The sequence below is a fragment of the Pinus tabuliformis genome, chromosome J (genome assembly GCF_031772625.1).
Source record: "Pinus tabuliformis cultivar Carrire ecotype Pingquan chromosome J, CPIR1, whole genome shotgun sequence".
Lineage (NCBI taxonomy): Eukaryota > Viridiplantae > Streptophyta > Pinopsida > Pinales > Pinaceae > Pinus > Pinus tabuliformis.
The window spans coordinates 1,432,056,911-1,432,081,810 of NC_142295.1; the positions used below are offsets into that span (position 1 = coordinate 1,432,056,911).

The window sequence follows — 24,900 nt, forward strand, 5'->3', positions numbered from 1 at the left end:
AAGCTTAAATCTTAAATATGGACACCTTTTGAAAACCCCGATCGCCGATAGCGATATCGCATCGCATCGGGAGCATTGGCATTATATGAGACATGTATGGTATACCGCCGATCGCCGATAGCGATATCGCATCGCATCGGGGGCATTGGTATGGGGCGCTTTAACAATGTGCATAGAACATTGCCGATAGCCGATAGCGATATCGCATCGGCGGAAACCAATGTGCCACTTACTTGTGTACCTTATGTCATTGCGATATGCGATCTTGCGATCGCTTTATCGCAATGATAAAGATTGATTTATTTGATGAAAATGGGATTTTTCAAAAAGGGTTTTATAATGTTATCATTTGGTTTTCGGACCCTTTTAAATAATACAAAATTGATACCAATCAAACTCTAAAGGGACCCATTTCATATGATAGTTTTGTGAATAGAATGATATGAAATGGGGGGTTGTTGTAGAGCACAACAGCTACCATCGCCCGAGCTATCTTATTTCCATTTTATTTGTAAGCATAGTTCAATATTTTTCTATTAATGAAATGAAGTGTTTTCTGTTGCATCTCTTTATTTATGATTATATCTGTAATTTGTTGCGTTCCTGTTTAAGTTCAGATTATATATATATATATATATATATATATATATATATATATATAATTCACTTTAGTAGTAATGTTTATAAAATAAAAGAACACAAATACATATCTATTTCAAACAATAATTATTTTTTTTTTGATATTTTTTGCCATACAAAGATTAGGGTAGATCTTCGAAGAATACATACGAAAAAATTGTATCTACAAAATGTGTTTTTTTTATTTATTATCTCTATAAATGAAAGTATGAGTCGCTTTTCACATGAAAAAAATAATAAATGAATATCTATGAAATAGGAAATGCAACATTGACGAATCCCTCATTTTAGTGTCTAGGCAAGGGCATGGTGAGTCCAAATATGTCAATGTCTCTCTTGTAAATCATATGCAATAATACATTTAGAACATGAATCCATTACACAATACTAAGTGGACATAAACACAAAAATAACTCACAACAAGTATATTATATGGATCTATTTTTTCCCTCTATTTAATATTATATATGCAAATCATAATGTTATGCTTCGATGTTCTACACTTGACACTTAATTAATACATGTCATTACTATGCCTCCCTACATATTGAATAACATTATGACAAGATTGGCTAATCAAACTTAATGGTTTTTGTTTTCTTTTTTATTTTGATCATTTGTTTTCTTAGTGCCCTATAATCCTTTCAACTACTTTCTTGTCACTTTAATTTCCATTCTTATTCAACACTCTTTCTTAAGGGTCTCACGTCTAAGTTTTCCACTTCAAATTCCTCAATGTTCTATCTTGGCATTCTCACTGTCATGCTCCCACTATTTCTATTCCTCACGCAATTCTTTCACCATACACATTTTCATCTATGTTTGAACTATGCATCACATCTTCCTTATGTTGCTCGCACTTTGTTATTGTTGTCGTGGATATCGCCTATCATGTGTTTTTTTGTTGTGCTTTCCTTCATCTCACTTATCATTAATGCACTTGCTTTTGCTACACTTGACTTGTGCATCTTCATTACTGATATCATGGATGCTATTGCATTAACTTCCCCTTGCAAATGAAATTAAAACACATTCTCATGTCGATCCTTCATCTTCTACCACTCCCATAATGCTCTTTCCTCTACAACCTCATGTTGTCTTCTTTGAGCTTTCTTCTAATGTGATACACATTCCAAAACTTCCTAACCTTTGTTTTGATACTAAATTACACAATCAAGGATGTTGTAAGACTACTTTCTTGTCAATTGTGTGCAAAGGTTTGTAACAAAGCAAATAAAACAAGAATGCAATACATAAACTTAAGTGGTCACCCATATACTAAAAAACTCACACAATTAGACTATAATTATTGGGGAATATATCTACTCATTTTCATTATTGAGGATGTGATTGAGTGTACAAAATACAAGTTGGCACCGCAAACAAAAAAAAATTAAAACATAAATATATTATATGATTTAAAGGAATCACATTGACATTTCTGCGCCAAAACAAAATATTGAAAAATATATCTACGAATTTTCATTACTTAAGATATATTCAAAATATTGAAAAATATATCTACGAATTTTCATTACTTAAGATATATTTAAGTGAACACAATTTTGTTCATAAACATTTCACTCTTGCAATAAACAAACACACGTACTACTACAAGTGCATATAATAAATGTCAATAGACAATTACAGCGAGAGTTTGAAACATTTCATCTTCATGCTCACAAACACTAACTTCATTTCTCATTAAGTTTGATAGCTCTATTTTTTTTTATTAAATGTAACATTAAACCATAAACAATAATTAACCATTCATTATTCATTAAATATAATATTTATCATAAGGAATTTTTATATTATTTTTAATTATAACCACAATGTTATTGAGGGAGTTGTTTTTAGTACGATCTTTTGGATTCTTCGGTGTTGGAATTCAGTGGAAAAATTTGAAACGAAATTTTGATTTGTGTTATTGAAGTGAAATTTTGATTTGCCTTATTTAAACTGGTTTTTTGATTATATGGATTCAACATTGTGAAAAACCTCTAATGCATTTCGAATGTACAAAAGTTACCCATTAAACTTGTGATTTCAATAATTTCAGAATTTAGAAAAATTAAACCCACTCAAAAAACTTCGAAAAAAATCTCATTAAAAACAACTGAGTTATTAAAATAAAGCAAAGATATCAATTTATAGTGAACGACAAAAAATAATAGTAAAAATTCTTAAAATTACTTGAATTAAATCATATTTTTATAATAAATATAAATTTAACACCATCAAAAACTTTTATTAAATTTTATCAAAATCATACTACTAAAATTCCCATTATTTGAGCGAAATTTCCGCCTATTTACACCAGGCAACTTAAATTCATTCATACACGGTACAATAATTCCGGATTTTCGCATGAACCGACAAAATATTGTTTGGCGCGGTTTCACGAGTAGCTACCACGTGGAGATAATCCTGTGCAGAGAAGCTGCCTTGCACGCATACTTTGCGTGGATTGCTTGGACTCCACCATCAATTCACACTCCATCGTCGCCGACGAACGCAACTGCCACAGTTATCCTACAATCATCATCTCCCATTCATGGCTTTCTCGCTACACGAATCGGCCGCCCACCTTTTTCTGCATAGAACAGGGGAAAATGTTGACGATGGCGGCGGCCACTATCCCATGCGGACTGGCAGTGAATATCCCCTTGTTGTCGTCGGCTTTCAGTTCTTCTTTGCCTCTGGGATGTCGTCGGAGGTTGAAAACACAACGACCAAGAAAGGAACCATGGCTGAGGAGCAGCTATGGAAGGCGTTGCCGGTGCTCTGCTCTACCGGGTGGCGTCGATGTCGAGAATTTGGGCTACGATCTTTACGAACTGCTTGGCGTGGAGAGCAAGGCAGGACTGGGCCAGATTAGGACGGCTTACCGATGGCTTCAGAAGAAGTGCCATCCCGACGTCGCTGGCCCTGATGGCCACTACATGTCGATTCTTCTCAATCAGGCTTATTCCGTGCTTTCTGATCCCAACGCCCGCTTTGCATATGACCAGGTCTCAGTTCAAATATTTTATCGTGCTTTAGTTTTTGTTTTCAAAGGAAAACCTGGGAGCGAGATAAATTCTCTGGCACTTCCCTGCAATTTGGCACCGTTGGCATTTTGTCCATTTTATTCCTTTTAGACCTTTTGGTGTTGATTACAGTGTTTGTTTCTGTAAGGAGTAAGAACATGAATATGAACGAGACAGAGAGTGAGGCCGTTGAATCAACAAAAAAATTGGTGGATTTGGTAGTGGAATCCACCAATTTTTTTTAGATTTTTAGAATCAATCATACACCTAAAGCACTCAACCATTATATCTAGCACACAGACTTATTGTTCTCTGAACCTACTACATGCAATTTATCGACAGCATCTTGGGTAAATTGAATATAAATACGAATTATCCGCACTATATTTAGGTGAATTGAATCTAAATATGACTTATCCAGAGTATGTTTTTATTTGATTGATGTTTAGTTCGTGGCATTGTAGACTCGGGTAGAGACACTGGATTTTCAGGGTTATTCAGGGCAACCTCTGTATTCCAAGTGGTATGGCTCCGCATCGGAGGATCGCGCGGTGTTTGTCGACGAGGTGAAGTGTATCGGGTGTCTGAAATGCGCCTTCGTGGCGCCCAAGACGTTTGCTATCGAGACCGTCTATGGCCGAGCTCGAGCCGTCGGACAATGGGCCGATTCTGAGGACACTGTCGAGGACGCCATGAGAGCATGCCCTGTCGATTGCATCTCGTAAGTCGAAGTGCGTTTATTGTAATTTGTTTAAAAAAGGAATGTCGTTCCCTCGAGAGGGTTTTTAGGGTTTAATGATGAAATTTGCAGATGGGTTGAAAGGGCCAACTTGCCCGCGTTGGAGTTCGTCATGTCTAAGCAGCCTCGTGTTGCTGTTAGAATGAATGCTAACAACAGTGTTGGAGCCAGAACTATAAATGTTTTTGCGGAAGCAGAAATATTGTTGAAGAAACTTAGAAACAAGAAGCAGAAGGCATCCAAATTCGAGGTTAGCATCTGTAAAATTTCATAAGTGACCAATTCAACCACAGAAAATAGATCGTAAAAAGCCATTTCATATTTAAAATTATCTGATTAAATTAAATTTTGGCTTTCAATTTTATTTATGGTGATGATTGTTGCTTATCTGTTATCAACTTTGGTATATGCGATATATAAATTAAATGAATTACGTTGATTTAATTAAACAACTTTTTAATTCCTTTTAATTCTTATGAGTTAATTTTCATTAGTTAATAAGTGATGGAGTTCAGTTTTAATACAAAATATTTTGAAAATTAGATATAATCCTTTTGTATTATAGACATTCCATGAAAGTGTTTTTAATCCTCTACTTTACTCATCTTCTAGATTTTACAGAATCTTTTGTACCAAGGTGTTTTAGGTAAGTCTCAAAGTAACATCGTAACAGAAGAGGGATTATAGAACCGATAGCTCTCCAAGGAACATTGTGATAGCAGAGAAATTATAGAGCCCATTGGTCTCAAAAAACATTGCAAAGAAAAATAAGCATATATCTAGATAATGCGTGTCCATTACTGCATAGCTGGTAATTCATAGACAAGTCCAATGTAAGGGAGCTGTGCTGTGGGTCATGTTTCTTCAGTTCTCAAAATAAATTTTCGATCAATATAATAAAATATTTAAACAGGGCAACTGTAGAAATTACCGCACACGGTTTATCTTGAATTTAATAATCTCTGAAACATGGCTACTAAATATAGCCTTTTTGCTTACAATCCTGTTTGCGGAGGAAAGGCTCCCTTAAAAGCACCCAATATATAAAATAAACTAGAACAGGGAATGCCGTCTCTGAAGTATCAGCTCACTGCACTGATTGATTCTTTAAGCATAATACCACGAAAGAAATAGTTTTCAAGAATCATAACCAAGAAACAATTAGAGAAATGTTTTTAAGCATCTCATTACGTAATTTGTTAGATTTTAATGTTCGATTAGTATGGAGTCTTGTATGGTTTTCCATTGGCTAGGGCGTGGAACTTTAGTTGTGGATCGGTCATGGGAATGGCCTCCAAAGATGTTAGTGAGAACAGTATAATAAGTGGTTATACATCTCATTTTCTCGTCAAAAGTTAAAACAAATGTTGTTTTAAGATATTAATGCTTTGGTCCATCTTGGCATCTTTTTCCATAGTGTACATGCTCATTAGAATCTATCTTCATTCGAAAGCTTGTGGGACACCTTTGTAGGGGAAGAGATGATATTAAAGACAATTTCAACTAAGTATGAGGATGTAGAAAACCTAGCTCTCATTAGGAAGGGGAGGAAAGAAGGAAAGAAAGAAAGATCTGAGAAGGGTTAGAAGAAGAAAGAAGAATCGGGGTCTTCTAACTAGTAGAAAAAGGATTTGAGCCATATCAAGTGCTTCAAGAGTAACAATCATGGCCACTATGCTTCTTAGTGTCTCAAGAAAAAGGGGAAGGATAAACATGTTGGACATTGGATAAACCAACGCTCCCCATGTGTTTCGTGGCATGTGCTTAATCGCCTCTCACGGATCCGTTAACTCTGGCGTTGCGTCTGTTTACTAACACCTGCGGGTTTTGGTGTAACAACAATCGTGATTCCAACAAATGGTATTAGAGCCAAAGGTTTGGAGTCTGAATCACACTCAACTCGCGGAGGGGGAGGTTGTTGGACATTGGATAAACCAACGCTCCCCATGTGTTTCGTGACATGTGCTTAACTGCCTCTCATGGATTTGTTAACTCTAGCGATGCCTTCATTTACTAACACCTGCGGGTTTTGGTGTAACAACAATCGTGATTCCAACAAAGCAGTAGAAATAGAAATAGTTTGCAGGAACTTGGAAGTGTAGAAGCTTTGGGTGTGGACAAGTTGATTGCTAGGCTTGGTACAACGTTTTCCATGGTATCATGCATTTCCACCAACACAACTTTAGGTATTTCGTGGCATATTGATAGTGGAGCCTCAAGACATATGACAACAAACAGATTGACCTTATTCAATTTAGAGGATCGGGATATTGATGCAGGTTAATCTTGGTGATGATGGCAAGTACCTATGCTGGTTTGAGTTCTGTCTCATTCCGCATGGCAACAGGATAAGTTCTAGAGATACATTAGGTATTATATTCTCGTGGCATGACTAAAGTATATAGTTAGTTTTTTGTCTAACATATTTGAAGTGCAAGGCTAAGTTTGATGACCGAGAAGTGATCATTGGAATTCATAGCCTTGCTCCTGCTTGAGTTTTGGCCAAAGGAGTTGGAGGGTGGACTTTACAAATTACTAGTAGAACCCATGAAGCAAAGATTCTTGTTGATTAATAGTGACAATCTATGTGATTTTGGCACAAAATATTTAATTTCTTAAACTATGGATCTTTTGAAAGATATGGTGGTTGTGAAAATTTTTGAATCTAACACATCAAAAACCCTTACTGCAATTTCTGGTTTACTATCTCCTACTTGTTCTTTACATTAACAAGTTATTTAATTACAAAACATCGAAGTAAACACAAATGCAGGCTTCACAGATATACAGATCATGCATTGAAGTAAACAGAAACAATAACACAAGGGACACCGTTATTTTTGGACAATCGTCCCCGAAAAAACCCAATGTGGGAAAACCGGTGGAACATATATGAGGGTTTGTATTATCAAGCAAATTTCTGAATACAACTAGGGTGCCAAAAATGGCTCACCCTTCAGAGAATATCCTTGGCAATAGTACCTCTCTCCAGAGACAGATATTCCGGCAAATTAGCAACCAGATGATCAACCCCACAGTGACTCTTATTGTTCCTTGTGCTGGACAACGAAAGCTGCTCCAAGCACTGCTTTGGAACCGCGTCACCCTCTCCTGGCTTAGGATATGCTGATCAGCTCCTAGTTTGCCCCACATAATCTCCCAGCGCTGCCTCTGAATCCCTCCGCATCCTCCGCGTTAGCCTCTACAACTTCTACGTCCTCTGCGCTGGCTCCTAAGGCCTCTGCGTTAGCCCTTCTTGGACCCACACTGCCTCTTCCGACTACCTTTCTGCTATGTATTCTTTAGCCTTGGATCGAAATCCCTTGCTGAACTGCCCCTCATTGCAACTGATCTCTAACTCGATTTCCTTAGCAAACCCAACCCCAGAAAATTGAATTCTTGATCTCTCTGGTGTATCTCCAACTGACCCTCAAGCCCCCTCTTATACTTTTCCTGTTGATGATTCAACGACTGAGATTAAGTCCCTAATCAACGACTAAGATTAGAACTGGCTTGATCCTCGTCACTTAGAACTTTCTCACCGATATTATATTAATACACATTAATATTTTTATTTTCCTAAGTTTAGACTTAGGAACCCATTAAAAATATTAATTATTTTAATATCTCTTCATCCGGGTGGAATTTCTCTAAACGATTTCTAGGTCTTGGAGATCTCAGGTGCCTTAGTCTCTCCACCAAATTTCATGGCTAGAGCACATTCGATGCTACCAAAAATCAACAGTGGTTAGATTTTCTGATATCAAGGTAAAAAGAAGAGCGTGGAAGACATGTGCACTCAACAAGCATGCTAAGGTTGCTATCATAAGTAGTGAGCATAGGCCAGGAAGTATTCTTGATCTGATACATTCGGAGTTCTGTGGACCCTATGTCATCAACTCCATTGACTTGTAATCTTTATATTGTTACTTTTGTTGATGCTTCTTTCAAAGAAACTTTGATGTATTTTATGAAGGCCAAGGATGAGATGTTTAAGTCCGAGAGTTTAAAGCTCTAATTGAGAATTAGACATGTAGAAAGATCAAGGCACTGAGATTAGGCAAATTGAGGGGATTATACTTCCAATAATCTTGATTCCTTTGTAGAGAAGTAGGGATCAAGAGGGAGTTTATAGTGTGTTAATTTTAGATAACAATGGTATGTTCTATGCTTAGCACAATTTACTTCAATGTTCCTTAGCAACCCAATAAAAATTTCCAATTATTTCCAGTAGCAATCACATCAACCATTAATCACATTGACAATAAATGCAGATAGAACATAAAAACAAATTCAAAAGACAAGCCAAGATAGGAGGACACCAGATGTGGCAGATGTTAGGGGAAAACCCCAATGTGGGGAAAACCCTTTGATCAAATCTTCTTATTATTATTCAATAGTTCAACAAAGAAAAAGTACAAAAGTCAAATAGACTAGCCCAATACAAAGTCAAATCAGCCCTGTCAAATTCTGCAGTCAAACTTTAGCCCTAACCAGAAAGTCAATGCTGGTCAAATCAACAACGAACCACCTCCTTTGAAGCTCGGTCAAAGGTAGCCCAATTCAACCTCCAGCAAGGGTCAAAGTCAACCCAAAACAATCCCACAAACTCTAGTCAAACTTGGTCAAACAACAAACAACCAGCGGTCAACATAAGTCAAACAACCCAAACACCTCGATTTTTGTGTCAATCAATGCGGCCTCAAGAGAGCGAAATTCCGACTCTAAAAACGTAGTCAGATTTGGTCAAATCAACAGTGGTCAACGCTGGTCAACAATCTAAAATTTTTGGTTCTGTTTTAGCCTAGAAAAGCAATCCTCCTAGTCGCATGTGTGAGAGAGAGAGAGAGAGAGAGAAGATGCCCAAGCTGTACGAACCAATCTGATGAAGAGAGAGAAGAATGTGTGAGTGAATGATGTCCAAAAGAGGTGTGAAGTCTCTTCTATTTATACGCTTTGTTGTGGGTGAGGAGACACATCTATTGGCCTCCTTGAACCTACATTAAGTTGAGGCTGACTTGTACAATTTGTACATGAGAGAGAAGAAATTCATTTGTCCGAATGAGATGAACTTTATATCAATCTTGGGCCTCTCGAAAAGAGGAATCCAATGCAATAATCATCTCGATCATATGAGTTGTCCCAAGGTGGAATTTGGCCCTAGTTGCCAATTTTAACACTCCCTCTCAACTAGGGAGAATTCCACTTGCCAATCCATCTGTCATCATCATGCCATCCTGTCGTCAGGTACTATCTTTGTCATCTTTGCTCTGTTGAACCATGAAGTAATAATGAAGAAGAAGTGATCGAGAGTGAGTCATGAGACCTTACCACTCTCCACTGGCAAAAGTCAGTCCATGATCTTAGATCAAGTTGTTGAACACCATGCATCCTAGTCATAGGGAGTATGGCAGTACATGATGCATCCATCGACAGTGCTATGGTCCCTATCCACTTTTCCCAACTCATTGGCCATATGAGTGGTACTCCCATGAAAGTCTTGGACTCCATGGGTAGGATGTATTATGGTGCATCGACAGGAGAAGGTGAACCACTCATCCTGCTCATATGCCATAGGAGAAGGTGAACCACTCATCCTATGCATATGTCAATCACAGGGGAAGGTGAACTACTCACCCTACATACATGTGCCCACAATTGTAGGGGAAGGTGAACCACTCACCCTACACACATGTCAACCATCATGGGGTATCACATGGGAAGGTGAACCACTCACCATGTACATAGCGCACCACTAGGGTAAGGTGAACCACTCAACCTATGGTCACTCATAGCTCTAAGAAGTACCCCAAGCCCTAAGGAGCTCCCAGAGCTCAGTGTCCAACTCATGTGGGACCCTCATAGGAGGGTCTTTCCATAACTCCAAGTCTCTCTCGGAAGGTTAAGAATTTGATCTTCACTAAGGGCTTTGTGAGAATGTCTGAGACCTGCGCATCCGTTCTGATGTGTTGGAGCCTTATCACGCTTCCCTTTGTACCATATCCCAGATAAAGTGGTACCTGATATCAATGTGCTTGGAGCGGTCGTGGAACACAGGATTCTTTGAAAGGTGAATCCCACTATGGTTGTCGCAGAAGATCACGGTGGTATCTAACATGTGCTCAAATAGCTCATTGAAGAGCTTCCTCAACCAAACAACTTCACAATAGCCATACTCGCAACAATGTATTCGGCCTCGGCGGTGCTTAAAGCAACCGATTTCTGCTTACTGCTCATTCAAGATATTGAAGCAGATACTAAAGAGAAGCAACACCTAGACGTGCTCTTACGATCCACCACACTGCCAACCCAGTGAGCATTTGTATATCCTTGTAGCCTCAATTCCTGGTAGTGTATCTCATTCCATAGTGGATTGTGCCCCGGAGACATCTCAAGAGATTCTTAGTAGCGATCCAATGAATGTGATGAGGCTTGACTAGAAATTTACTCAACATGTTCACAACAAAGCATATGTTAGGACAGGAGTTTACCAAGAACATCAGGCCCTCCACAAGTTGTCGATAATTGGAAGGGTTTGCTAATCCGGGCCTAGCAACACTCCCACATAGCTTCTTGAAGTTGAGTTCCATTGAAGTAGACATAGACTTGTACTCCACCATCCTACATCTCTCAAGCAACTTGGCAATGTATTTTCCTTGAGAAAGGAAAATCTCACTTGGATGTTGCCAGACCTCTAGCCCTAGGACATAGTGCATCAGTCCTAGGTCCTTCATCTCAAATTCGGAAGCCAACTCCTCTTGCATTGATAAATGAGAGGGTCATCACTTGTCAGAAAGAGATCATCCACATAAAGGACCAGAATGAGAGGCTTGTCCTTTTCAACCTTGAAGTATAGGTTCGGGTCAACATCGCTCCTTGTAAATCCTAGCTTTAGAAGATAGCTATCAATCCTCTCATACCAAGTCCTAGGGGCTTGCTTCAACCCATAGAGGGCTTTCTTGAACTTGCATACATGTGTCTTATGATCTTGAACTTAAAACCCCGCAGGTTGTTCTACATAGACTTCCTCCTTAAACGAGCCATGCAAGAACCAATTTTGACATCCATTTGGTGTAGGCTCCATCCTTAAGAGGCAACAATGGCTATGATTGAACTGATAGTGGTATATTGGGCAATCGGTGCAAATATCTCATCATAGTCTACTTCATTTTGAGAGAAGCCTCGAGCAACGAACCTGGCCTTGAACTTTTCAGCACTCCCATCAGCTCCATCCAGAGCAGCGCCTTAAAGACAAAGTGTAGGTGCATGAACTAGGTGAAACAATTGTTCGACAAGCAAAACCACGACAGGGGGATGACCCATTCACAGCGATAAGGGAAAAATGGTTTCTAAAAATGTTAGCTTGTCATGGTCGTGCTTTTGTAAATCATTTGTTGCATTTTAAAATGTAAAAGTGATGATGTGTTTTCCATCACTTATTAGGCAACAATGATGTTTGGTCTTGTTTTGAGTTGCATGATAAACTGTGAAAATGATGTCGTATTTGCATCACTTGTCAAAGCGAAAATAATGTTTGGTCTTTTGTAAATCATGTGCTGTAGTGATGATGTGTTTTCGATCACTTGTTGGAGCAACAATGATATGTTGGCCTTGTTTTCTTAGCTGGGGTATTGTTTCCATTTCGATGTAAACTGGACGCCGAGTATGTGTTATAAACTTGTGGCAAGTATGGGATGCTTCGGTCATTAGTTGGTCATGTAAGTCAAGCATGTAATTTGCAAAACAATGTACTGCAAGTTGCAGAGGTTGCAGGTGTTGGCTCATCAAGGCTCCGAAGAACAAAGGTGAAGGACATGAAAGCGGGACCTTTTCAGGATGCTTGTGATGTAGGCAAGGTATAGAGAAGTTGCAGATTATTTTTCATGCTTTTGGAGGGCCAAAAGCTCTTCAGTGGGGAGGATTCATCCAGGTGGCTCCAGAGACACACAGGACAAAGAGGGCTTATGAAAGCTCGAAAATCAAATTGATCAAAATGCTTTCGAACCAGGACCAGAGCGTGGATCTTGTCATCCTGATCGCAACGGTGCGAACGGTTCGTCAATCTGAGCTCGTATGAGGGAGAACGCGCCAGTCAAAGTTTTGGTCAAAGTTGGGTTGTGGGCCAGGTTTAGTGTCCTACAATTTGACCGACCCCGGGGCATGAAACTTAGCTCTCGAAAGCGGGCAAATTTGTTGGATCGTTAATTTGTCTAATATCCCTTAAATTAGACAAATTCAAAAAAATGTTTATTATTAGTAAAAATAAAAAAAAGAACATATATATGAGGTGGCAGGCCACCACCCCCACCACCTCCAAACAATATTACAAAATTTGATTATTAAAAGGTTGACGGGCCATGACACCCGCCGGCCCAACTACAACCACATACCACAAATTCAAAACCAAATATGGCTCAATGGCCATTACCTCACCAAGCCCTCGAACCAATGCCAACAACGATTACCATAAAATGACATGGGGTGGGCGGGCCACCTCCGGTGGACCTGGCCCACACCTCCCAAACCAAACAACATGTGCGCAAATATTAAGGCGGGTCGGCGGGCATTGAACGCACCCAGCCCACGTGGGCCGACCCCCACCGGGCGGCCCCATGTGGTGGCATATGTACCAACTATCACCTCCCAAATAAATTAACGTGCCACCAAAACGTTAATGCAACAGACAATACCCTTGCGGGAGTTAAGGGGCGGGCCACCCAATGTGGACCCGCCCCCCCAAAAGAAATATAGTTTTGGTTTTGTAAAACGAAAGAGGTATTAATATGGAGGGGTCGGGGTTTGACCACCCGACCTCCTCCTTATAATTCAACATTCATACCAATCCACCCAAATGGGTTTTTTGTAAATTCCACCCACCAAAATTTATATAAACCTTCATTTCACCAGTGCGCCGAGGATGGAGGAACCAGGAGCGTGCACGGAAATCGAGGCATGAATTTCTAATTAATTTTTGCAGGTGGAACCATGACCCTGAAAAAGGGCAGGCGGAACCATGATTGAGCAAAATTCTCAGGAGGGTGAAATTTTTGCAGTGTCCAAATTGGACAAATTTTTTGTCAATCTTACACCTCTCAGCGACACGAACTCGATGGCGCAGTCAGTTTCTTGATTTGAGCAGCAGATTTGCAGAGGACTCGGAGGAGGGAATCTTTGAAGAATCTAGGGGAAATCTAAGAGATTCATTAAGCCCTAGATTTTCGCTTTCTCAGAATTCAGAAATTTGACAGTCGATTTTTCATTATTCGACGCCACAAATCTGATGGTGCGTTCAGATTCCATTTGACCATTCTATTTTTTGGCCACTTTTCAAAGTGGAGTGCAGGTGTCAACGTTCAACATGCGAGCAATCATTCCATGAGATTCGATGTCACGAGATTGATCGTACGAACAACTTCAGCAGTTTGACATCCTTTTCTTCAGATGGTCCCAGGATGTGAGGTATATGCAGTGTGTTCATGTAGTTCTTTTGCTATGCATTGTGCTGCACAGATCCCTGTTTGATGTTTGATGTGGGATCTTGCTTTCTTACTTGTTCCATGATTCTTGCTTGATGTGATGCAGAATCATCTGTGAGATGTACTTGTTGTCATGATTCGTCATGTTTTGTTTCAAATCCCTTTGTTGTTATGTTGATGGGATACTCATGTGTTGCCATATATGTTTGCATTGAGATCCCTTTTATGCCATGTCGGCGAGATGCTCATTATCATCATGCATGAGTTTTATGTCATACTGATAGGAGTCCTTTCTTGACTGAGAGTTCCTGTAGTGGAACATCTCTTGGAGCCACTCCTGCGTGAGGGCATTTCCTTGTATGATAGCGATGTCACCTCTTATGTACATCATCACTATTGACAACACTTAATGCAGCGACCTACACCATCTTGACACTGGGGCCCGGAGACGTAGTCCCTCATGGATGAACTCCGTTATCAACGGCTTATGTTTTCATGTGTTGATGAATGTCATGTTCCTCTTCTTTACAGCATGCAGATGTATTCAATTATGTTCTTTTAAAAATGCAATTTAACACAACACCCCAAAGTAAAAGGTCTTGGAAGGGTCCTTTGTCACACCCTGACCCGGATCATTAAGTTACGAAGGGTGGAGCAAAAGCAAAGGTTTTTTGGTCTGAGTCATAACAAAAGGCTTTCATTGAATTGAACATCGTCTTTGCTCTACACCAGTCCTCACCTTGCCAGACCTGCAACAACCATTTAAGATTGAGACAAATGCCTCCAACTATGCTATTGGTGCAATCTTCAATCAACAAGGGCAACCAATGGCCTATCACAGTGAGACACTCTTTGATACTACTCGAAGATACCCCACCTATGATAAGGAAATGTATTGTATTTTGCAGGTTTGCTGGCAATGGAAACATTATATTCTGGGGAAGGAAACAGTCATCCAAATGGATCACTAGCCCCTTCAATTTGTCCAGATAGAGGGGAAGTTGCAAAACGATCGCCATCAGAAATGATCCACATATCTACAACAATTTCATTTGAATATTAAATACAAGAAGGGTAACACCAATCATGTCACAGACTGCCTTAGTTGGCCCCCAATGGTGACATTGAACACAGCTCTCAACTCTTGTGGGCACGAGACCTTTGGATGGTTGCAACTATATGACAATTACTTGGAATTTGCTGCCACCTACAAGATGTTGATGAATGGAAACCTAGTTCTAGACTTCCACCTTCAAGATGGATTGTTGTGCTACCTGAGACATCTTTGTGTTTCTTCAATCAAGTGTGTCAAGCTAATTTGGGAGGCGCATTACAGTCGGGTTGCAGGGCACTTTGGTGTGGAGAAGATAGTGGTAGTACTACAAAAGTACTTTTATGGTAAAAAATCTGATAGGATGTTTGCAAGTATATCAGATCCTGCACTACGTTGTGCCATCGCCAAACCAACCATTAAGAATCAAAGCCTATACACCCCTCTTCCTATTCTTGACGACCTTGGGAATCCATCTCAATGGACTATATGTCTGGATTTCCTACTACTAAGCATGGTAATGACTGTGTATTTGTGGTTGTTGATAGATTTTTTAAGATGGTCATTCTGGCTGCCTGCAAGAGGAGTATCACAGCAAAAGCCACTGCAAATCTCTTCTTCAAATGAGTGTGGGTACATTTTGGGATCCCGCAAACCATCGTATTAGATCGGGATAGTAAATTCCCAAGTGCATTTGGTCGAGCCTCTGGTCATTGTTGGACACCAAGCACAACAAGTTGATTGCCTTTCACTCCTAGATTGATGTCCAGACAGAGGTCGTCAACAGGATGATCGTGCACATATTGCAAATGTACAACTCCAAGCATCCACGAACATGGGATGAGAGTCTCCCCTATGCCCAACATAGCTACAACAAAGTTCTCCATAGCTCAACTGGCCACAACTCCTTTTAGGTGGGCCTGAGATTTCAACCATTGTGTCCCATTGATCTTGCACTGCCCCTTACAACTACCCAGGTGTAATCTGCACATGTTCAATATGAAGTCGACAATGCTACCGAGTTTATTGAACGAATTCAGCACATCTGCTAGCATGTCGGTGATATATTGCACAAAGGCAATACTAAGTACAAACAACGTCATGATCAACATTGAGTGCCACTCAAGTTTCATGTGAGAAATAAGGTTTGGTTATATTTGTAGAAGGAACACATTGTAGGGGCCCATCAGAAGCTTCACCCACACTGCCATGAACCTTACACCATAACCAAGGTGGTGGGTGACAATGATTTTGAGCTAAGTATCCCCCCATTCCTTGGCTTGCACTCATTATTTAATGTGGACTGTCTTCAACCCTACTTTCCACCATTGTCAGGCACATCATAAATTGCAAAACAATTGACATCGACAGAGCTCAACCCAGATTGCATTGAACAGGCCATGATTTATCAGATCATGGACACACAGATTAAGAACACTCGCCAACAGAGGATCTGACTGTATTGGGTTGTCAAAGTAGGCTAGCTCCTACACCAAGGCAAGTGGCTCACTAGGGGCCAAGTTTAGTAGAAGCTTCCCCATCTCATGGAGGCATTGAACTCATGGGGACCATTGCTTCGTGGGGGGGAGAACTGATCCAGGTGGATAGTGGTGGCCACCCACCTATTCCACTTGGCTCACAACACAGTTTCCTATCAATTTCCTATTTTTAGCAGAGTTTCCTATTTTGGTAGTTTTCTATTTTTGGCAGTTTTAAGGTATTGGACTTTTAGACCCGTTTTGAGTCCCTAAATGACATTTTTTTTTGCGGAAACATGCAAACATGAGTTAATATTTGACTCATGTTTGCAGTCGAAAGTTGTTCTCCTTGGATAGATCTTTCTAACGGGTTAGCATATACACCAAAGAAAGATCATATGCCAAATTTATGACTATAGGAAGTTGACGTTCCAACTTACCCCATCGGGGCCCATAAGCCTTTGGCGCTTCATCTCCTAGGGTTAGGGTTTTGGATGTTTAGGGTTTCTCATTGTTTCTTTATGATAAAAAGGCCTCTAAGCCTCATTGTAACACAATTTAGGAAGGCACGTAGCCATCACATCTCTTCTCAGAGATAAGGTACCACCATTCAAGCTAGTTTTCTTTGATTCTGCATGTAAACATTTTCAACATTTCCATTTATTAAATGAAGTTCAACTTCATTGTAGCTATGTGTTTGATTTTAAATTTGTATTTCATTTCATTCCCTTCTTAAATTCGGATCAAGAATACCATTTAATTGACCTATCCCTGTTTGAATAGCATAAGTGAAACCTATCTCTATTTCATTCGAAGTTTGGCTTCACAAGTTTATAGTAACATTGACAAATGAGATGTTGGAGCCTACAATGGTCTATTGTGATAGTGAAAGTTGTATCAAACTCTTTGAGATCGAAAATTTCATGACCACTCAAAGCACTTTGACATCAAGTAACATGTTCTCAAGGATAGGGTTTAGAAGGGAATAATGCTTATCGAGTATGTGTTTTTAGATTCGTAGGTTGTGGACACTAGATATTTTGACTCAGTTGGTTCAAGATGTTTAGGGAGAGACTAGGTTTGTTGGAGAACACTTTCCTCCCAAGGAGGGAGTGTTGGAGTTCTTACCTATTGCTCAGACAATATTCTCCTTAGCATGGTGCATTAATGTTGTAGATCCATACACCAACGACACACTTTAGCAGAGCTCATCTTGGGTTTTGTGTAGTATTTTTGGGTGGAGGGATGATGCAACATTAGTTTGCAGTGTGGAGGAGGTGCAATTATGTAGGCAAGTAGAGGGCATATGATGCTTTCTATATGTATGCATCAATCTTAATGTATTTCTAATATTGCCACCTTTAGTTAATTCAATTTACATGTTTTAGATTTATTAATTCCAATTTTTCCTTTGTTGGTCTTAGACTCTTTACTTTATCTTTTAGGCTATTTCAATTTTTAGATGATATGTATGGTCTATTCTTAGACAAGGCATGGATACTAGGTTGCCTAGGGTACATTGCATTAGAGGTTATATTCCAAGAGGAGGGGTGTAGTTCCCTAGGTGCAAAATTATTATCTATTTTTGAGGTTGAATTACTATATGCTTTGACTTAGTCATCTCCAATGGGGGTGCTCCATTTGTGGCACTCCTATCCATGTAGGGGGCACACTAAGTGATCAGATTAGGGTTTAACACATTCAAACCAAGTGCGCATGTGTCTAAATACATTGCATCTTTTCCTCCTATTCTACAGAGGAGATGCAGAGCACATCAGTGTGTTGGTTAGTGAGTTTTTGTTTTGAGCTATTATAGTGTATTTCCTTCTTTTAAAATTTCATAGAAGATATATGTGATTGAGAGTTCAGATCTAGGTATTTGTTGTTTGAGTTCTCAGCAATATGTGTTTGTAGATAAACATAATTATATTTTGTTGTTTTGCTAGAAGATTTCAAGTTTTCACCTAGCTATGATTTAGGTTATTCATTTTGAGTGTAGAAAATGCTTACCATGTTTTGAAAATTTACAACACCGTTGGGTGATTTGATTATAAACATGATTTGGTGACATTACATTGGGCGAATTGACTATAGAGATGATTATCAACACGACATTGAGTGAAATGAAGATAAATACACTTCATAAACACTTTCGATGGGTCTGTGAATTGAGGAGATTTAATTTATTGATGTTTTGCTTTTGACATTGTAGACTCGAGTTGAAACATTGAAGTTGGAGGGCTATTCAGAGAAGCCTATGTATTCCAAGTGGTATGGCTCCACGTCCGAGGAGTGTGTTTTGTTTATCGATGAGGTGAAGAATGTTGTGTGTTTGAAATGCAACCTTGTGGTGCTTGAAACATTTGTTATTGAGCCATCTATGGACAAGCTTGAGCCATCAACCATTGCGCTCATTCAGATGACACTCTGTAGGATGCCACCAAAGCATGCTTTGTCAATTGCATTTTGTAAGTTGAAGTTTGTTTGATGTATTTCATTTTCAAAAGGAAATTTCACTCCTCTAAGACGGTTTAGGGTTTAATGATGAATTCTCTATATGGGTAGAAAGGGCCAAATTGCCCATGTTAGAATTCCTCGTGTCTAAAGGGCCTTTTGTTGCTGTTAGAATGAATGCTAGCAACAATATTGGAGCTAGAGTCAGAAATGTGTTTGTGGAGGCAGAAGACTTATGTAGAAACAGAAAAACAAGAAGCAAAAAACATCCACATTCTGGGTAGGTATTTATAAAATTTTATAAATGAGCTATTCAATCATATAAATAATCTCTTAAAAAAACCAAACATTCCATGTTGGTATTTGTGAAAATTTCATAATTGATCTATTCAACCACAAAACCGATATCTTAAAAATCCCACGTCATTGATTCAAAAATCTCTGATTAAAATCAATTTTGGATTTTTCAATTTTACTGTAACAGAAAAGGAAATATAGACCCACGTAGGTCTCAAGGGACATTAGAAAGAAGATACACACACACATATAGATATATATTGATATATATAGATGGTTGCATCAAGAGGCACTTTACATTTCAGCATGGGAGAGATGTTGTCATGTTAGTGTTAGATAATCTTACATTAAAAATAATAAAAAATGAAGTTGGCTCAATTAAAAAATAATAATAAAAATACAAGTTTGCTCATGTGTACATATTTAACCTAATTCGTTTGGTAGAGCATGATCCTATGGGGAAGATTTATCCATATTTGGCGATGCAAAAGGCCATCAGATAGAGCTTGTGGATCATTGAAGTAAGCTCATGAAATGGAAAGTTGTTGTGCGGAGGAATGAAATATACCTCTCTTTTTCTCTACACACACACATACATGAGTGTATGAATACTCCAGCACTTTCGATTTTACATCTTACATCTACATTACACACGGAAACTCTCTTGAGTCTCTTCCGGTCTCTTTCTAGGTTATGAATTGCTATCTTCTCTGCAACTGGGAAAGTGGTTGAATAACCATCCCTCCGAGTATTTATCTTACATCTACAATACATATGTTAATTCTTTTAGGGTTTCTTACAAGCTTATGCATTATGGGGTGGAGGATATTCAAATATTAAGAAACTATTGACCAATGTTGCATTAATTGTTATCGGGATAATTTCGACGCGAGGAAAAAATCGGAAAAAATTGTAATTATCGGGAAATAATTGGGAAAAAATCGTTTTGTACAAAAATATTCATTTTTTTAATATCTAAACCATCTACAACATAAAATAAATACATTGACACATAAATATGATAAAAGAACTAATATATAAGATGTTTAAGTGCTAAAATCACACATAACATTGAATCATGTCTTGAATAGTAAGTCCTGACTCCTGAGTCCCAACTCAGCCTCAAAATATCAACAAAAAATATAATAATGTATCTCATCATGTCATAATGTCATATACAATAAAATGAAGAAAATAACTAAAGTCTAATCCTATTGATTTCCTCTGCCCCTCTTGCGAGAAAATGCCACAGCTTTCCCTTTCCCTCTAGATGTAGATGCTAGTGCTGGTGGAGTTGGCAGTGGAGTCTGCTGTGCTCTAGAAGCTGAAGAACTAGAAGTAGGAGCTATGGGAGGTAGACCATGTCCTCTACTGGTGGCAGGGGTAGCCTAGGCAGGTGGTGTCACCTCCTCCTCCTGTTCCTCCTCCTCCTCCCGCTCCTGCTCCTCCTCCCCCTCCACTACATCCTGCACTAACCAATCATCAGCAGACTCCATGAGAGGCCTCTCGGCCTCAACCCTCCATGCAGCAGTGGTGTCAATCCCATCCAATGAGATGGCCTCCACATCAGGTGGCCTCTCAAGTTGCCTCACCCACAATCGAAGATTGTAGTAGACATAGACCATGTCATTAAGTCGCTGGGACTCCAACCTGTACAAAGATCATGAAATAATAATTAATAATTATAAAAAAAAAATTATTTAATGAATTCAAAAATTTATTTGGAAATTTGCAATATTTTAAATGTTTAAGTGTTAACCTGTTGCGCTTCTTGTTGTGTATTTTTTCAAATACACTTCAGTTGCACTCACATCCTGAGGAGCTACATGTTTGGCTGAGGATGTGAATGGCAAGCTTTTGTAGAAGGGGTACCCTGCCACCATACATTCTCCACCATGCATCTACAACAAAATTACAAATAAAATTTTAAATAAACAAAAGAAAAAAAATGGAATTTGAAGAGAATGAAATTTGAAACAAAGTTACAAACTAAAAAATCCCTGGCATTTTAATCGTCCTATCAATGACAACCATCTCAAAGCCAAATGTGCCACCTGCCATCCTATATGTCTCAATTTCTTTAGAGATCTCTATACGTTTTTTTGGAGATCGCACCATCTTCTGGACACAAGATAAGAATCCATCCATGATCTTAGCATCAAATACAAACCCACATGCGTAAGAAAATGCAGGGTTCAAGAAAAGCCCAGCAGCATGAATGGGACGATGGAGTGTGTTGTTCCATCGCTCATCAATCACTCCCCATAGGAGGAGTTGTCTCTGAAAACCATCATCTCCCTTATCATCATAGTAGACTTGAATGGCTTCTTTGGCCCTATCCATGGCCTCATACAAATAGCCCATTGCGGGCTTCTCACCATCAACCAACCGAAGAACCTTTACCAAAGGTTTAGTAACAGCGCACACCTCCTGCACTCCCACCCAGAAGTCTTCCTGGTATGAAACTAGTCTGCATATGGCCTCTCCCTCTGGTTTGCGGCTCATTGGCAAAGCACGCCACTCCTCTGAAAGAAACATTCTCTTCACATCCCACATAGAATTCAAGAGGGATTGAAGAGATATGAAACTGGTGGCAAACTGTGTAATGGCAGGGCGCATCAACTCTTTGTTGTTGGTGAATATTCTCATCAAGCTAAGCACAAATGTATGGTTATATATAAATTTTGTAATGCTTTTGGATGAATCAACAATATCTTTGACAAAGGGAATTTTCCCTATGTCCTTCAACATCAAATCAATACAGTGTGCAGCACAAGGTGTCCAAAATAAACTAGGATGCCCGTCCATAAGCATCCTGCCAACAACAACATAATTTGCAGCATTGTCCGTTATGACTTGGACAACATTTTTTGCACCCACCTCCAAAATAAACACATCTAGCAAATCACATAAAGTTCTTGCATCTTTGATTTGTGCAGATGCATCAACAGATTTGATAAACATAGTCCCCTTGGGACAACTAACCAAGAAGTTTATAAGGGTTCTCCCCTTTTGGTTAGTCTAACCATCTGACATAACAGTGCATCCTGTTTGTGCCCATGATGCCCTAAATCCTCCAATCTTTGGGTGTAGTCAAGCTTTTCATTTTGAAGAATCCGGCCTCTGAAATCATGCTAAGAAGGGATTTTGTACCCTGGGCCAACACTTGCAATTACATCAATAGCAGGTTGGAAAAATGGATTATTCCTTACAATGCTGAAAGGAATATCACTCCATAGGAGAAATTTTGCCAGCAACTTGTCAGCTTGTTCTTTCTCAGTTCTTTTTAGCATTGAACTGATAGATGGCTGTGAACCAGGTGTGGTTCGAGGAACTAAAAAAGTCAGCTGAAGCAAGAGTAGGACCTTCTATTTCATTAATAATTTACAAAAAAATACAACAAACCACATGGAAATGTGGCTCAAGGGAGAGACCCCTCAAAGGACCCGAGATCGGGCCTGAGGCCAAAGTTTCTACCCCAAAAAACTAGCCATTCAGCAACTAAAAGCTAGACAGGAAAAGGCCAAACGCTGAACCTAAGCAGTGGACGAAACAAAGAAAAAGACCACAAGGCCCCACCAACCCTCCAAAAAGTGGAGCAAACCGTGCCCAAAAGAAGCCAGCCAATAAAAAAGGGCAAACGCTCTTCCCGCCAACGAAACAACCTGTCTCCTTAATCTACACCGTTGATCCGTCGGGCCCTAACCAACGACAGCGGACAATATCGTGTAGAAAAGAAGCACGACTCTTAACCAACACTGCCACCAACTTGCTCGACCTGTCCTAGCCGTCGATTAGCTTCAAATGATCTGACGGTCATGGATCATATCGCACCCACCGCCACGTGCCACCCTCTGAATGGAATCACTACCAAAACGAAAATACCGCTTTCCGCCTATGAGGCATGCGATCGCTAGAAAACCACTCCCATGCCAGTTAGCCGATTCTAGACGGAAAACTCCCGGTAATACAACTGCCGAGAGTGCCTGTCGAGACACCATTCCTTCCCGAGCCACTGAAAGAGATTCCATTCGCCAAGAAGCTAGCCGAATGGGAATTAATGGTCGAATTAACTTGATTCCAGGGCCATGGATCTGCCATGAAATGCCAACCTATCCTCTTCGGCCTGTTCATGTAAAATCGCTTTTAACCTGCTCTGAGGCAACTCATGCCATTTTGACGCTACTCCATTCTCTGTACAAATCACCCCTTGATTGGCTAGCAGATCTGCCAATTTGTTCGCAGATCTTTGAACATGATGAAAGCTAACTATACGCAGGCTCTGTAGGTGATGCTGAATCCATTGAAAGCTCTAAATCAATTTCCATTTCTTTGAGACTTTTTTTGGCTTTGTTCCCCCGCTAATTTTCTTGAACGAATTGATAATAAGCTCAGAGTCAGCCTCCACTATCACGTTTTGTTGGTTTTCCTGATTCAGTAAATCCAAAGACTGCTCCATAGCCATCAATTCCGCCATGTTATTAGTAGCTTTTCCCAAATGATAGTGGAAGATGAAAATGACACTTCCATTCTCATCCCTAACACACCTCCATAACTAGCAGTGCCTGGGTTGCCTTTTGAACCCCCATCAATGTTGAATTTCATCTAACCCTTAGGAGGAGGATGCTAGAAATTTTTCTCAGGCTTCAGGGAGATAACATTTCCATCCAGCCCCTGAAGGGAAATACCCTGCAAGCCCAACTCACAGAGAATTCTTAGTTCAGGAGCCGAAGGAGGGTTCTTAGGGAGATTTCGCACTATGGTACTAACCGTTTCCTTGAGTTGTTTTAAGATTAGCTCAAAAATGCTTTGGGAAGTCCTCTTTTCATTTTTGAAGATTCGGTTGTTCCTTTCTTTCCATACATTCCAGACAATGAAGCTTGGAAAGATGGCCCATGCAATGGCAAGTACTTCATTATTTGAAAAATTTCTTCTTCAGTTGGATAGGGTGTTGTAGATATTCCTTTTGTCCTTATCCATCTGATGGAAAATGTAGGCAAAAGAATCCCACAGACTAGAGGAGAACATACAATTGTTGAGAAGGTGCTCCATAGTTTCCTCTTGAGCTTCACAGAGCTGACATCTAGATGGCCCCAAAATGCCTCTCTTCATAATATTATCCCAGGTTAGAATTTTCCTATGCTGGACCAGCCACATGAATAGTTTAATTTTCATCCAGCCTTGATGTCTCCAAAGGTTAAGCCAAATCTTATCCGGAGTTTGAGAGTTGAGGTCAAGGAGAATGAGCTTTGCTTCCTTGAGATTAAAAACCCCCTTATTATTGTTGCCCCATCTTAGCTGATCGTGGCCCTCAGATTTCAAGATCTTTCTATGATCTAACATATCTTGTAGAGCTTTTGCTTTAGCCTTCATGGTGTTATTATCCCTAAAATTAAAATTCCTCCAGATTCTCCATTTCTCATTGCTATTGGTTTGATCCCAAAAGTCTTGCACCTTAGAAAGTCTTTTGCTATCTGTTTCTTCCTTGAGATCCCTTAAGTCCTCGTTTAATAAAATAGGCTCTTGTTGCCATCTATCTTCCCAGAACAGGCTAAGATTTCCTTCTCTGATTTCCCAGAAGCTGTTTCCTTGGACCAAGCTCCAGTTATCCCAGGCCTTATTCCAAATGTGTGAGCCCTTTCTGTGTCTTGACATTCTTATTAGATCATTGTTATGCCAGGTGCTAGCATATTTTTCTTTCCAAATTGTTGCCCACTGCGCCTCTGGCTCTTTA

General features: G+C 39.6%; 1 protein-coding gene across 1 annotated transcript in view; it reads left to right on the forward strand.

Moving 5' to 3' along the window:
* Positions 1-3,157: 3,157 nt before the first annotated feature.
* LOC149232743 (DNAJ heat shock N-terminal domain-containing protein) overlaps positions 3,158-24,900 on the forward strand; it is a 28,696-nt gene continuing 6,953 nt past the window's right edge. The window contains exons 1-3 of the mRNA XM_089379485.1: positions 3,158-3,653; positions 4,136-4,392; positions 4,483-4,660. Coding sequence (XP_089235611.1) covers positions 3,255-3,653; positions 4,136-4,392; positions 4,483-4,660 — 834 coding nt within the window. The 5' untranslated portion in view covers positions 3,158-3,254. The remainder of the gene's footprint in view (positions 3,654-4,135; positions 4,393-4,482; positions 4,661-24,900) is intronic.